We start from the raw sequence: 15,242 nt of genomic DNA, 5'->3' as shown, positions 1-15,242 counted from the left end.
TATGTGAATCACCCTAGAGGAGACCCAAACTCTTTTGGAGGTGAACTCTTCGATCGTCTTCTTCTGAATGATAAATGCGTGTGTGCTGATAGCAAGGAAACGCGTTCGCACACTCACTCGAACTCACACACATTTGACCTAGATTTGGCATTCAGACTGACCGCTTGTTGGGGGACTAGACCCAAATGATAGAGGACGAACGAATAATATTAATTCGTCGATTAATGTGAGGCGTTGCCGTTGAGAACCTTGCCCATTAATAATACCCTCCCTTCGTTTTCTGTTTCTTGTTTCTTCCTCGCAGAACTGCAACTCAGCCACCGAGCAGTGTTGTAAGATTCTTCCAGCGCCACCACCAACTCAGTGTCCGGACAACACCTACGTTTGCGTATCACCGGACTTGTGCAACAACGGACTGCTGAACTTCGATGCCCAAAACGCGATTTCTCCACAACCGGTAAGTACAACAAATATACGTGTATCATAGCAGAACCCAGTAACTTTTTCATTGAATATTTTATTCTACTCTTGTAGAACTTTTTTTTTTTTTCAAAGAACGCAGTTTTGTTCGCTTTTTTATTCAATACAAAACAATATCAGTATGATAATCATACAATTCCCGCGTTGCTATTAAGGACATAGGGTAACGGTCGTATTTTGGACCCCCTAAAGAAGTGATGTTAGTTTTTTGTCCCAATTAGTCAATTGCATAGCGTAACCAAATCTAAAAACATGCCAAAATGTAGAGAAAAACTTCCTCTACGAGATAAAAATGACCATACGGTCGTGTAGGATCCAAAAATCGTCGAAAATAATTGAATTGTGAAGCACTGCTTTTCATTATTTTGGACACACCAATACATTTTAGACCCTCAAAGTATATATTTTGGACACCCGGCATTTTTTACCGTTTGGCGACAAAATCCACGACACTGGTTGTATAACATGCTTGCCCATAGTCTAATCAATCGATTGGCAATAGAAAGGCGAAGAAATTCTACGCTCTTAGTTCAGAAATTTGAAAAAAGTTTTCGTTTACATTTGAAAAATTTCTGACGGCTTCAATTTCTGTGAGTAACGTGTTGTAACGGTTGCATGGATAAACCGATAAAATTAAATGAATTCAGATCAGATAAAATAAACACAGTTTCTACGTACAAACGGTTGATGCAAGCGCAAATAGTCCTATCTTTCCAAATGGCATGTGAATTGAGTTGGTCTTTCGATTTAAACTGGGAAATTTTCAGGAAAATGGACCAGAGGGTCCAAAATATATTGGTTACCCTATCTCCTTGAGTACCAAAATGGCTTCTAATATGGCACCTTACTTCCCCCTTCACTTTCCGCTCCCTCCTCCCACGCTTCTCACAGTGTTTTCGAGAGCGATCACAAAAAAATATTATTTGAAATTACTAACCTTATTGTAGAGGGGTGGTTTCTTAACGAAAAGCATTCCATAATGTGTTTTTCGCAAATTACCTGTTTTTAAATGCAAACACGTAGTTATTGCTGTAATTTGTGTTGTAAAATACCGCGCACTACCAAACCGCTTCTTCTTCAATCACCGAGATATTGTTTGCAGGCTTTTCGGTGCCCGTTATAAAACTAACTTTTAATCGTATTTCTACTCACCGTTGCAATTCAAAAATCTAATGCAATACTTGAAACACTTCGATTTTTCACGCACTATGCTCTTGGGAGCAATAAATCATTTATATTCGTCAATTTGCGCTCGAAAACAGAACCGGAACGCGAATTCACTGAGCCAACATTGTTTATGAATCGGATGCGCCGTTCTCACTGATTGGAAGTGATGTCAGTTTTTATGTTTGGAATTAAAATTGTTTGGATATTCATACACTTGCTACAACCACGTATTTTACACTTTCATAATACTCAAAAGGTGTACAATGTCACAAGTGTTGCAAAACATTTGTATGCGTGAGAAAAACAAAGTACGGCGCAATTCAACAGCAAAAATGAATATAAGATATTATGCAGTACAATTGACTGTAGAATACAAATGCATACTGATGGTAACTTTCTTCGTCCATGAGAAGCGAGAGAAGAGAGGAGAAAACTGCCAAAAGAAGTAAATAACGCACGCATTGTGTGAAAAATGCTTATTATTTTGGTCATAAAACATGTTTTCACTACCAAATGAAATAACTGATAATAATGATTTTGAGCTTTTATGAAGTTGTTGATGATTTCATATCGACAATAATACCTTTGTATGAAACGTGTGCTAGTAATATTGCCTACATAATTCTGTGGGTGGAGGTACACATGGAATATGAAGATTTATTTTTGGCCGACGCACATACCATTGTGCTCCACCTTGTTGGGTGGCTTAGCGGGTGGCTTAAGTGGGTGTCAACATTATGTTTACGTGCTCAATGAACATTCACCTTAAAAAAGACCTTTCTAACACTGAGAGGCTTTTTTGTTTACTTTCTCTTTACTTAAAAACTGAGCCACATTAACCTCTTCTGTTGCGTTTATTTTTATGAAACGCTAGTCAAAACATTGTTTTATGATATTTAGTGAAAAACTTCCCAAAAGCTTCAGTATTGCACTGTAATAATGGAAAGAGAGCGAGAGAGGAGAGAATCTTTCATTGTTACATATGATGCCTTTTTGAAACGTAACGCGAGAATTGTTCGATAAATATCGACAATTTCCTAGAGTTTTGAAACTCGCTGAATGTTTTTTTTCTTGTTTTGTCAAGATAAATATTGCATTGTTAAGAATTTAGAAAGCAGATTTGAATTTAGAAAGCAGTATATAAAGTTATCTTAAAACTTACAATCGCATTGCCAAGTGATCATATTTCACCCCGAAATGGATTCCCCGATATTAAATGGATTCTCCTATTAAAGAGATTGTTTTAGCATCAGAATCACATTCATTACAAAATTTCTGTACTTGAACAAATGAATATCACCGTCGTACTTATTTTCCTGCGATCAATTATTTGGCATTGACAATATTATACAAACCAAACCTAAAAAACCTGATATTCGAAATAGTGTATGACTACAAGTCTAATTATTCATAAACCCTTTTTAAGACTTCAACCTTTCTATATGTGATTGTTTACATAATGTTCAGTGGAGCATATTTAGCCATGAAGTCAAAGCATACTAACTGAATTTCACTCATTAAACATGTAAAAGTTCCAATGATGATTACACAGAAATGACACCTTAGAGAATAACGGAATTACTCCTAGGTCAGGTGTTTAATGATCACCTATAATGCAGATTCTGAAAATACAATTACAGTCAAAGCTTGTTATAACAACATCGCAAGGGACCGTCGTAATAGAGAGAAGTCGTTATAAGGAATAGGTATAACACCAAAAGATGTTTCAAGGGACCGAAATATGTCGCTATAGAGAGCTATTGTTGCTATAAAAGTTGTCGTTATAACGAGCTTTGACTGTATTGAAACTCGAAAGGTCTGATGTGTTTATGAGGAAGGAAGAATGACTTTGCCCTAATAGGGCTTTTAACAGCCATGAGACTGTCTGTTGCGTAATTTACATTGTGCCACTATAAATAAAATATTTTCGATTCTGCTATCGAATTCGCTCTAGGGTGTAATTCTTTTTGTGAAATTTACGGAATTATTTAAACAATTTTCTTACTTTTTTACGACGAAGGAAGGAGGAAGAAACGTGAGGGATACTCGTAAACCTTTTTATACTCCTTTTGTTAGAAATACTTATAAGATATGTTCCATGATTTGAACAGGCTTTTACCAAAAATGTTGAAAATTTTCTGACAAAATCTATAGAGAGTTCGAGGCAGATTAACTAATACATGAACAATTGTTAATCTGCCCCGATTGTGACATGTGTGCTACTTAGGTAATGAGGTCTGCAGAGCTGCAAAGATCCCTAAACACATTCCTTACCATGTTCTTCCTTACAAAAATTGTGACCATTCACCTCGAGTTGCTACGAGCACCCTGGCTCCATCCCGTACTAACTTTGGTGCTGAAAAAGTGAATAAATTGTAAATAATGCAAAAATAAATATCGGCTCTGTAAAGCGTTAAACGCAATTGAGCCTCAAATAAACGAACTAGTTAAAACAAAATGTCACTATCTTGTATTGAGACCAAATATTTGAACAGCCAAACCTTTTTTTACGCTCACATTTTTTACGCTCCCTCTTTTTACACTCCAAATTCCAACTTACAATCACTCTATTTACGCTAGAATTTCCAACTTACACTCCTTCTTTTTACGCTCTGAAAATTCCAACTTATCCGAGTTATCCCATGTTGAACGCCAAAGTGATCCGTCACTGTGGGTGATCCGTAACTGTGTGGGCATGGTATTTTATTTTCAAAAAATATATCTGAAAAACTAAAAAACATACATTGATTTGACAATAAACGTAAAGTTTTCTGAACTTTCAAGAAAAAAGAAAAACAGCAAAAGCCCCTTTTGTCCTTCAAAACACTAAAAAAACGGAGTTTTCATTTCGTCCAAAAAAATTGAAAATCGGTTAAGCAGTTCAAAAGTTATGATTTAAAAAAAAATGTTTTTGCAAAATCGCGATTTTTCCGGTCACCCTAATCCAAAAATCCAAAAACACGTGTATCCTTATTTCGGAGAAGGAACAAAATAGCTAATTTTCACGGAATTCAGTAACCCACTTGATCGTTTTTTCGTGGAATCATCTCCCTCATCTACCATACTAATAAAGCTAATCTTCCTACTGTCTTGGTGGTCCGTATCTGCGCCTTTCATGTGTCCATCGTAGTGCTGCTTCCACCTTTCAAACAACTCACTTTCACCCGTCAAAATAGCTCTGTCCTGAAACACTTAGGCACGAAGCCTTTGCTGCGCTGATTTTCTAGTAGAACTTACGCAATTGTTGAGACCGATACAGCTGTTTCATATATTCGCACTCCAACTACTACAACTTCTAGGCGCTATTTATGGGTTTGCTGTGTCGGCTCTGTTTGTACACTCAGATATAAAAATAGTCACAGAATTTCTAAAGTTTATGCATTAATGACTATTTTCTATCTGCCTCTCTTTTATTCTGCTGTGAATTTCTACACTAAATGTCATTTCGCCTGGGTTGAAGCTTAGCGATGCTTCAACCCAGGCGAATTGACAAACAGGAATAAAATTCCCTGCAGAATGAAAGAGAGGCAGATAGAAAATAGTCATAAATTACTAAAATTTAGTCATTCTGTGACTACCCGTGTTTCTGAGTGTATCATTTCACATTTTGACGGGGAAAGTGGGCGACCGAAATCAGTACAGGCTCAAAATCCGTACACTTCATACAAATAGTAGGCATTTTGTATAAAGTGGATGGAATCCGGTTTAATCCCTAGGTGTACGGATTTCGATCCCGCACGGTACCTAGATGGAGCCCACGTTGTATTCTTCTCGTCTAGAACCATCTGACAGTTCTCGTCGGACAAATCGTTCCGTCATATTTTTTTTCACGAATCCAATAGAACCTTCAGCTGCGTTGTTAATGACTGCTTCAACAATACTCCAGCAGTCCTTGAGTAGGACTTTGATGAGGTTTCATACGGTTACTCGTCTTCTTCAAGGCTTTACGCGTAGGTTGTGACTTCTGGTAGTTTGGTCCGTTTCAGATTGTACCGTGGCAAGCGTTGGTACCCAATGTTTTTGCAACGCGAAATCGATTATTGCACCATCCTGTCGTCAATAATATCCGAGAAAGGTCTTCCATCGATCAAAACGTGGTCAATTCGTAATTCAGTTTATTGATATGATCTTTAGGTGTACCGAATTGAGAAATTGTGCTGGAAGTAGGTACTACGTATGACCATGTTTTTGGAAGCGACAAGATCAATTAGTCTTTTTCGTGAGCACTGACCTTTTCTAAGAGGTATTATTTTGAAGTTTTTCACGTTAGTTTGGGACAGATTAAAAAAAAATATCCCTAAAGCGTTATATAGAGCAAGTGTCCATTTTAACAAAAGAAAAAATGTTTCCAGTACAACAAAAAAGTTCGCCTCAAAGCCTCTCAAATAATTCTTTTTTTTTTTTTTTTTTTAATCTTTATTTGAGTGTATTTTAACACACGAGGGCTAGTTCTACACTCTCAAATAATTCGAAAACAATCTTCCTACAATCAGACGCACCGAACGGCGACGACGCGTTGCGCTGCCAAGTCGTCCGTCGTCTACCAGGGGAGGCAAACGAACGACCTTGCAGTACACGCGAACTAGTCGACTAGTCTGCGCTTTACCCCGCCCGACTTGTTATGCATTGCTTTCACGAACGCGAAGTAAGAGAATACCTAAAAAGAAAAACCGCGACATGCTGACCGGCACACGTCCGCTCTTCAGTTGCGCCCCGGCTGACCGAAGCCTTCTTTGGTTGGTTGTAGGAAAAAGCGGAGAATCCCGCCGCAGAATAGCGCTGACGGAGCTCCCTGCAGGCAATAACAGTAACCGACCAGCACGTGAAATGGTTTATTTACATACAGTGGTCGTAGTAGATGCTTTCGATTTCTTCACCAGGTCCATCGATGCTCCCGACGACGACGCGACGATCCGGCTGTTTTGCAATCGATTGTAGGAGGAAGAGCGAGCGGGATGCAGATCGACGTTGGTAGGTGAAGTCACTTTTAACCTAGTGGCATGGGCATAGCCAGAGGGGGGCAGGAAAGAACTTTGGAGTCCACCAAATAGTCAGACTTTTGAAAAAGATGTTATTAGAAATTATTAGAAGATTTTATAAACAGTCAACAATGAATCTTGCAACAAATGTGCCAAAAATCTTGCAGTTAGTGTTACCAAGCATTTAGCCGCATCGTGTCAAGGAGTGTGGGTTCGATTCCCGCTTCAGTCCGGAAAACTTTTCGTCAGGAAAGTATTTCGACTGTGCCACTGGGCGTTGCATGCTAGTCCGTTGTCTAGTGTGGTGCTTCCTTCAAAGGGACAGTCAATAGTCCAGTGGAAGCATTAACGTGAAGGTTTAAAAAAAAAGTTTCTTCGTGCACGCTACACGATATACGTATGCAAAAATGGTCAATTGGCAAAGAAAGCTCTCAGCTAACAGTGGAAGAACTTATAAGAATACTAAGCTAAGTAGCAGGCTCTGTTCCAGTTAGTTTGGACGAAACGACAGAGGATGCATTCAATGATCGTTTTTGAGTGAATTGTGTTAAAAAAATTTTGAAGTCTTTCATTCCCCTCCCTCTGATTGAAATCTTGGCTGCGCCCATGCCCAGTGATGCAGTGGAAAATGCTATCCGTCGCACTTCTTTCCCACTAACTCCCGCACCTGGTCGATGATCGAATCGAAACCGGTCAGGACATACTTTTTGCCACTGGGGCACCGGCCGGTCTTGCCGCCGGCTGCGACCTCTGCCAGCCTGGAATGTTATGTAACTGTGTGGTGTGGTACAGAGTCGTCGCCATCGCCAAGCCGTCGTCGTTGATCGGTCAGCAATCTTGAAATTATCGTCCTTCCAGTCCAGACCCAGATATTGGGGCTTGGCAACTGTGACAATGTCTCCGGGCGCTAATTTTTGGTCATATGGATTTGATCGGGGCCTGGTCATTAAGAAATTAGTTCAATTGTGTCAATTGGCATGTTGGACGTTGGGGCGGAATTATTAGTTGCAGTGCAGTTGTTTTTGGTTATAAACGAACAAGGCTGCAAATGTTGCGTAATGAGCGTTATGACTGTTGAATACCCGCAGCAATTTTGAGTGGCAATACAAGACTTAAATCCAATCAAATACAGAAATAATGTTCACTCCGAAAAAAGAAGATTCGTATCATATTCTTACACTGAGGAATGTCAAAAAATCTTCACAAAAAAAGAGTCAACAATTGAAACAGACGGCTATCCGGTTTCGTCAGGGAAGCACCACGTCAAACTTGTTTGAAGAGGGGACAAGGTCTAGGTCTAACTGGATAAGTAATTGCCAGCTGACTTCCCTCGTGTCAAAGGTTAAACGTTTGTACGCATAGATAGACACCTGCTGCGAACCAAAAAAACAAACTCAACAGCACACCAAAAACAGACGACGTCTTCAGCGGCTCGGCATGTGTAATAATCAATTAGCAGCGAGAAAAAAAAAGCCATTCAACGCAGAAAAACATCCACTTGCTTTGGGCGACCATTACCAAGCGAACCACTCTTTAAGCTGGTTAGTGCGGTTGGTAATTTCTATAATTTTCAAAAACCACTTCTGAGCAGCCGCAAGGCATTTCGTGTGGTTTTTTGGCCCGTTTCTCGTTTGGCAACAGTAATGTGGTGAAGTGGTTTCTAGTTTTGGCACAGGATCAAGATCTCTTTCGAGCTTTCGGTGAATCAGCCATCCTTTTGTGAACGGTGTTTGCTGATTGATACAGGTGGGTTTGGAAAATGTCTCAAATATTGATGAGGAATGTTGCGCAATTTGTGTGGGGCTAATAGAGTCATCTTTGACTAGGGTAACGAAAATTAGCAATATGTGATTCAATTACAAATTTGTTTATTAATTTCTTCTCAACTATAGGATTGCTTCGGCCAAATAGGAATTGAAATTAGAAACAGGCAAGTAAGAATTAGATACATTTCCGTTATTTCCGTTGATGATGCAGAATTGAAATAATGTGTACCCGTTGCAACATTGATATATACTTTTTAATTATGATTTCATGATTTCATCGTCCTTCGGTTAACCAGCCGAGTGGAAGTTTGAACAACTACCGTAAATTGACCAATTGATGTGAAATTAGCGAAAAAGTTACACGCCTTCTCGGTGAGAATCGAACTTACGACTCCCTGTCGTTTCGAGAACGTTGCGACCGATAGTATTCGAACCCACAGTCCTGAGATGGTTTTACTGAAAGCTACTGCTACAGCTGTTTAGGTTCCAGCTTAGTTTGTTCTCCAAAATAGTATGTATGTTCCTTAGGAATGTGTAACCGCATCCAACAAGAGCCAAGTCGTCTAACAGATCACCCCAAGCAAGATTAATTATTCGCAACTTAATCTTTCAATATTGCTAAACTGCACCCAGAATGCGCGAGTGCACTTCTTGCATAACAAATTGCCCATCAGATCAACCGGATTGCATCTCATTTGTCAAAAAAAATCTATTTCTCTATGACCCGGCTGGCTCGTAAACCTGTCGTAACACGGCAGCAATTTGCAAAATATCCGCCGCCGAGTTTGTGTGCCAAAGGTCTAAACCTGTCCGAGTCCCAAAATGTCAAAGAGCTCCCAGAGCAGCCCGGCTCAAAGGTATCGCGTGAACTCAGCTTCGTCGCAAAATGTATTAAATGAAACTGGCCTCTTGCTCCGGACCCAGCAGCGAATGCCACTTAAACAAGTAGCCACATCGTGCCATCAAGCTCCAAAACGAGTATCAATCGCCAAAGCTGTTGCTTGTGAAGAAGCACCACGGCACAAGACAGAGTGACATTTTGCGCCACTACTGCATGACACTGTGCGAAATCTGATATAGAAAAAAAAAAACGATACACACCGAGCAAGGGACACAGCGCAGTGAAGTGACAGACCACGGGGGGTTCAAATAAATCAGCCAGACAGCCTTCCTTGGTCCTCCTCTTTTAATAACTCTATTACGTAAGGGCTTTTTATGAGGGGAACTCCTCGAAAGATGATTAAAATCGATAATTAAGCCGTTACCGAAACAGCATCAGAATCTTCGTCTTATTCCTGTGCTGCTGAAGTCTTTCCGCTCGGCTTAATTGACGTGCTCATCTCAAACGGTTGTCAGTCGCGGCTGGATCTCCTCGATCGAAAAGTGGGCTTCGTCACGCCGCTTGGGAGCCTGTGCTTCATTATTGTCGAGCGCACACCTTGGATGGATGCGACGGCGGCCGGCTCTTGGAGTCTGTGAACTTGTGGTACAAAAGAATGGTGCGTCTCGGCGTGGTCGTGTGAAACCACCACCGGCAAATGCACCCCCGGCAAAACGACCCACCGTGCGCGTGGTTATTTTGAGGCGGCCTTGAACTTGACACGCAAATTTCCATTGGTGTGGGTGAGGCGTTTGCCAGAGGTTTCGGATGGGTTAAGAGGAGAGTGTACTTAATGGGAAATTTTGACTTTTGATTTTACTTTCTACTGAATTATTTGTGATAATGTTTCTTCACGGATAACAACTATTTTGTTTGATAGGAAAAATATCTTGTAAATGATGCTACAGACAAATTTTCCTATCAGCAAATCGAAACAGCTTTTAACTTTTACGTTACCGACCCCCGACAAGGCATTGACAAATAGAACACAAATTTCATCAATTTTCATTCGTTTTTTTGCTCTGAAGTAGTCAAGTTAGTTGATAATGAATTGATTCTTCATTTATTGACAAGTTCTCTCGAATTCACAAAGAGTGAGATGTTTTACGGTATGTTATAGACATAAAACGGAAATATCCCCAAAAAGAACCTCATGGAACCCACGCCGTGGAACCTGTGGAGTGGCCACATCTGTTCGTACCGAGTGTCTTCTTCTTCTACTGACATGATCTCTCGAATTCATGAAGATTGTGATGTCGTAAGGCATGTTTTGGATAAAAAACGGAAATGTCCCCAAAGGGGACCTGTCAGACCTGGCGTTGGTGTTTCGGAATGGTCCACTTATTAAAATTTTGTTTACACGATGTAAATCGATCATTATCTAACATTCAGCATAAAAACATCGGTTTTTCAACTGCAATAAATGAACAAATAATCACATTTCCAAAATTTGGCACCCTCGTGACCCCAGTACAACCAGGAATTTCTTCAGCATGGTTCTAAATTGAGCTTTGTATATTACTGGTACCTTTTTAAAGTCAACTGAGGGTAATTAAAAAAAAAATCGAATGGACATTGGTGAAATGGCAGCTATTTTAAATTGCCTTGTCGGGGGTCGGTAACGTGAAGATTAAACGAGGCTTTTTGAACGTTCTAAAACTGAAAAATCTAGTTGGGTAAGAGCAAAACGTGTGGAGTTTCGTCTGCGAAACACGTAGGATGTTTAAAGTAAATTTGTTCACTTTTCTGACTTGAGACCAATTGAATAAGTTTTCGAGAATTGTCTACTTTTCCCCCTACCATCCCTAACATAAATTGTCTAGCTGAATGATTATGAAATGAGCTACTACGGAGCATTTTTTTTAGGAATTCCTGAGAAAATCCTTTAGAATTGTCTTTGAAGAGTACCTAGATAAAACTTTGCAGCAATCACTGGAAGTAATCTATCCAATAAGTTGAGTCTCACTCTGGAACACATCAAACTCTTTCTTCCGATCGCCCAAATTTAGCTTCATTTACATGTAAACTGACATGCTTTGCAGAATTAGTATTTAGGCCAAAAACGATTCGATTACACAGTATCATCAACGCACACATCTTAGCCCAATACAATTTTGCAAAAAAGTAAAAAATGCTAATCACCTCACCGACCACGACATCACGGAGGAATTCGTTGCAGAATACCTCCGCCATGGTGTCTCGTTCGCAACCGCGCCAATGGAGTCCAAACTTATGCAATCCAACCCGCCAAATATTTGTCTAGACATGCGCCAATCAAGTCACTCGGCGACAACTCAGTCGGCAGAAGACGGCGAGAGGAGAAAACACGTCCATGAGGTTAGGAAAACATCAACAAAAACAACCAAATCCTGTCGTCTGGTAGTGGGTTACAATACTCGAGTGAAATGACATGATAAGCTTCTATCGAAGTAGTATACGTATACGTAGTATTTTTTTCAAATTTGATTGTTATTTATGCGATGAATACTTGAGCGTCATCATATCATGGATACAAACAAAAATCAAATCTTCTGAAAGAAATTAATTTAGAATGCAGAGGTTAGAAAATCCACTTAAAATTAACATTTCTTTTATTTTCTTAGGTATTTGTGTCCCATAATTTTATTAAACTTAGTAATAAGGGCTTATGCTGATACTTATAGTGACGAATCATCCATAGCTTGTTCAACAATGTAACATACCACGATACAAATGTGTGTAATAACAAGCATAAAACGAGCTCACCACTTGATAATCCATCCTCGACAATCAATCTCGGCAGTTTTCAATAGCTTATTGGCACTACATTGACGCTTCGGAGCAGATAGATTTTGGTGAAAGCACTTAACGGTTAGTTTGACCAATTTGGAGAATATTTACTTCCTTAATTTATACTATGCATTCTTACTGCAATGAATAAATTAACCGATTCACATTCGTTGCTCGGGTCCACCGTCACTGGCCATGAATGTGCCAAAACACTCCTTCACTCAATGACAAATTGATGTTGTTTAATTCGATCGAACGAATTATGATTGGGGGGCTCCGGGACAATCCATTGGACGCGATTCCAATCGATGAAATCGATCTACGAGCCGCGAGCTCAATATTAGCTGTTTCAAATTCCCTAATGGGTTTAACGGGGAATTTCCCCCCCAGGCGTCAGAGGTGAAAAGTGGCCTCGCTAATACGCTTGCTTGTTCGTTTGTTTGATCCGTGTTCGATGATTGACCATGAACTGATCGATTATGAGTGGCTGGTGATCGGTTTAGACGGAATGCGATACACGTATGACGATGACGACGACGACGCACAGTGGCTCAATGCTGGCTAAAAGTTAAGCAAACGAAGTTTGCAAATACTTTCACTGGTATTTTTTGTCTTTCTCCCTTTGGTATCGAGTATCAATTCCCCTAAGTGTTGAATCGATTTTTTATATATTTTAAATTTTTCTTTTGTGAAGTCTAAAGGTGCCAGATAAATTGACCCTTTTGAATTTTCCAAACTTCATGGATGTTGTTCCATCCACATCGCTGTAATTATTTGAAATAATTCACCATATTCTTTTCTTGAATCGTATCTGACCATTTATCAGTGTATAACATGAATCTTCTTCAAAAAGGCTACAGTTTTTCGGAGCCTATATAAGATGCCGCGTTGAAATTTTTTTCCATTGGTTACCTCCAGCAAGCAAACAATTTGATTGATTTTCAACGCGAACTGTTGTCAGATTCTCCAGCCTTGTGCACATTAAAATTCAGAGTTTGGCTTCGTTTTATAATCACCTTAAATGATCATTTATCCCTCGATTTGTTACAAATATTTCATGATATTCGATGCACTATGGTTTTACAAACGCTTTTTGCGCCAGTAGTTGAAACTTTATTTATTTTTTTTATTAAGCGAATTAGGCAATCTTGTTTTGAAGATTGCTATTTTTGATCACCACCAGCCCCCGAATAAACTTAGCAACCACAAGAAATTTACCCACTATGGTCTACTTCTGTTTGGTATGCAAATTTTTGAATCAATTATTTTAATGAAATATGACATTTTTAGTGGATTCAGCGACCATTTGTTTTCAAAATTAAAAAAGTTATCAGTGAATAAGGGTTTTTTCAACGATTTGGCTAAGGTTTGTAATTCTGGTCAACATTTATATAGAATATGGCCACTGTGCGACATCATGATGACGTATAGAACTTTGAACCCGGACGCATGCCCAGGACCACCCACTGCGAGCTCGAATCCCAAGTGCTCTCCTTATTTGGAGCTGGAAGATGTTAACGTTCTAAGAAGTTGTTTACCACGCGGATCAGCCAACAATTGCCGTTTGAAAATTTCCGAAATGTCAATAAAATCCTCATTAACGCCCGAACAACCCACGCGACTTGAGCAAGTCGCTTAATTTCATCCCACCGCTTTATGACGAGTGAATCAGGCTTAGAACGAACAGTTACGGGAAGGCAGGGTAATATGCGTCCCCTAAGGAAAAACTCAATTTTAACTGAGATTTTCGTTCAAAACATTATTCTAATTACTTAGAACAGAATGTTTATCCGTCAGAGGCGTTATAGTCGGTATAAGCCTATCAATGCGTTATAGTCGATATAAATATCAAATTTGACTAAAATGCCTTTTATCTTGGAGTTATTGCGGTGCCGCATCTTACCCCTAACTCCCCTACGTCCCGACTGTTGGGAACCAACACCGGCAGCCGGATTTGGCAAATGAGTAATTAAAAAAACACTCAGCACAGCACTGAGAACGGGATTCTTGTGAATGGAAGGTATTCTAGTCGTGTGTTGATGATCTCGTGATGAGTCGGCGTTGCACATTGACGTAGCTTCGATTTTCTAACGATCTGTCTGTCCGCCGGAGAGCGTTGCGGTTGCGGAATTTAGCGCTCGAGTGTTAGATAATGCTGTGTGGTAATTTTTTTTTCTGTCAGTGGCGCCTTTGCTCGATTCTTACAGATAATGGCAACAATATTGGAATGATTGTTTTCGCGAATAAAATCTGCGGTGCTAATTCATGTGATTATTTATAGTTTACTTTGTGTATCGGTAATATAAACAAAGATTCTGATGGTGCTTCGAAAAAGGAAGTTCGCTAATGAACTTCAGGTCTATAAAACTTTATAAATATCTTATGGACCTGAATACTTGTGGTCCATAAATGGATGAGTTCAGTGAACGGTGCTAATTGGTTAACCTTGAGATCTCTTTACTTTTCTGGATTCAAAATCTAATTTCAGATATGTTTATCTAGGCTGAGATAACTGAATGATAAAACAATGTTTGTTGATCAGTTCAGTAGTTGTTTTGCTCTCATTGTTTTTTCTGTACAAAAAAATTGCGCTGGTTCTAAACAAAAATATGGCTTCAAAAATCACAAGAAATCGACTTGCAGACCCGGAATATTGAGATTCTGTTTTTTGATAGCTTAAACTGATAAAATTTGTGCTTCTCCCTTCAAGATGTTTGAGTCGCGATTTGGAAGGAAGTCTTGATTTACCTAGTAGAGATCTAAATCTCCTGGATAAATACACCAAATTTTGATATACTGACCATGACTCGCTACACCCATGGCTTTATCACTTGAATCGACTAGACTGGAAGCTGATTCGTTTTGCTACTCAGAAAATTTGTCTCAATCATCGAATAAATTGCTTCATCTATCCTATCAGCCACATTCATTTCACCTCCGAAAGGAAGCACAAATTTCAAAGAAACGTCTGACCTTCATTTTTTGCCACGTTAAGCGACAGTTCCTTGAAAGGCAGTTGTGAATTCAGACAAATCACTTAATTACCAAGTGAATTATCCACAGGATTAACTCGAAATCAGCTCAGCACGACAGCTCTCTTTGATAAACTGAACCGTCTCGAACTAGATCTCGCTAGATATTTCGACAATTTATCCGTTTGCTTCAGGCTATTCTGGTTGACGCAAAATCACAGTGTTCGCC

At 39.5% G+C, this 15,242-nt stretch overlaps 1 protein-coding gene across 3 annotated transcripts in view; it reads left to right on the top strand.

The window, feature by feature from the left end:
- LOC5564903 (mucin-5AC) overlaps positions 1-15,242 on the top strand; it is a 138,626-nt gene that overhangs the window by 40,628 nt on the left and 82,756 nt on the right. For all 3 annotated transcript variants that reach the window (XM_021846480.1, XM_021846482.1, XM_021846481.1), the window contains exon 4: positions 305-457. In XM_021846480.1, coding sequence (XP_021702172.1) covers positions 305-457 — 153 coding nt within the window. The remainder of the gene's footprint in view (positions 1-304; positions 458-15,242) is intronic.

The sequence above is a fragment of the Aedes aegypti genome, chromosome 2 (assembly GCF_002204515.2).
Source record: "Aedes aegypti strain LVP_AGWG chromosome 2, AaegL5.0 Primary Assembly, whole genome shotgun sequence".
Classification (NCBI taxonomy): domain Eukaryota; kingdom Metazoa; phylum Arthropoda; class Insecta; order Diptera; family Culicidae; genus Aedes; species Aedes aegypti.
The sequence above is the reverse complement of the archived record's forward strand: the minus strand, read 5'-3'. Positions and strand labels throughout refer to the sequence as shown.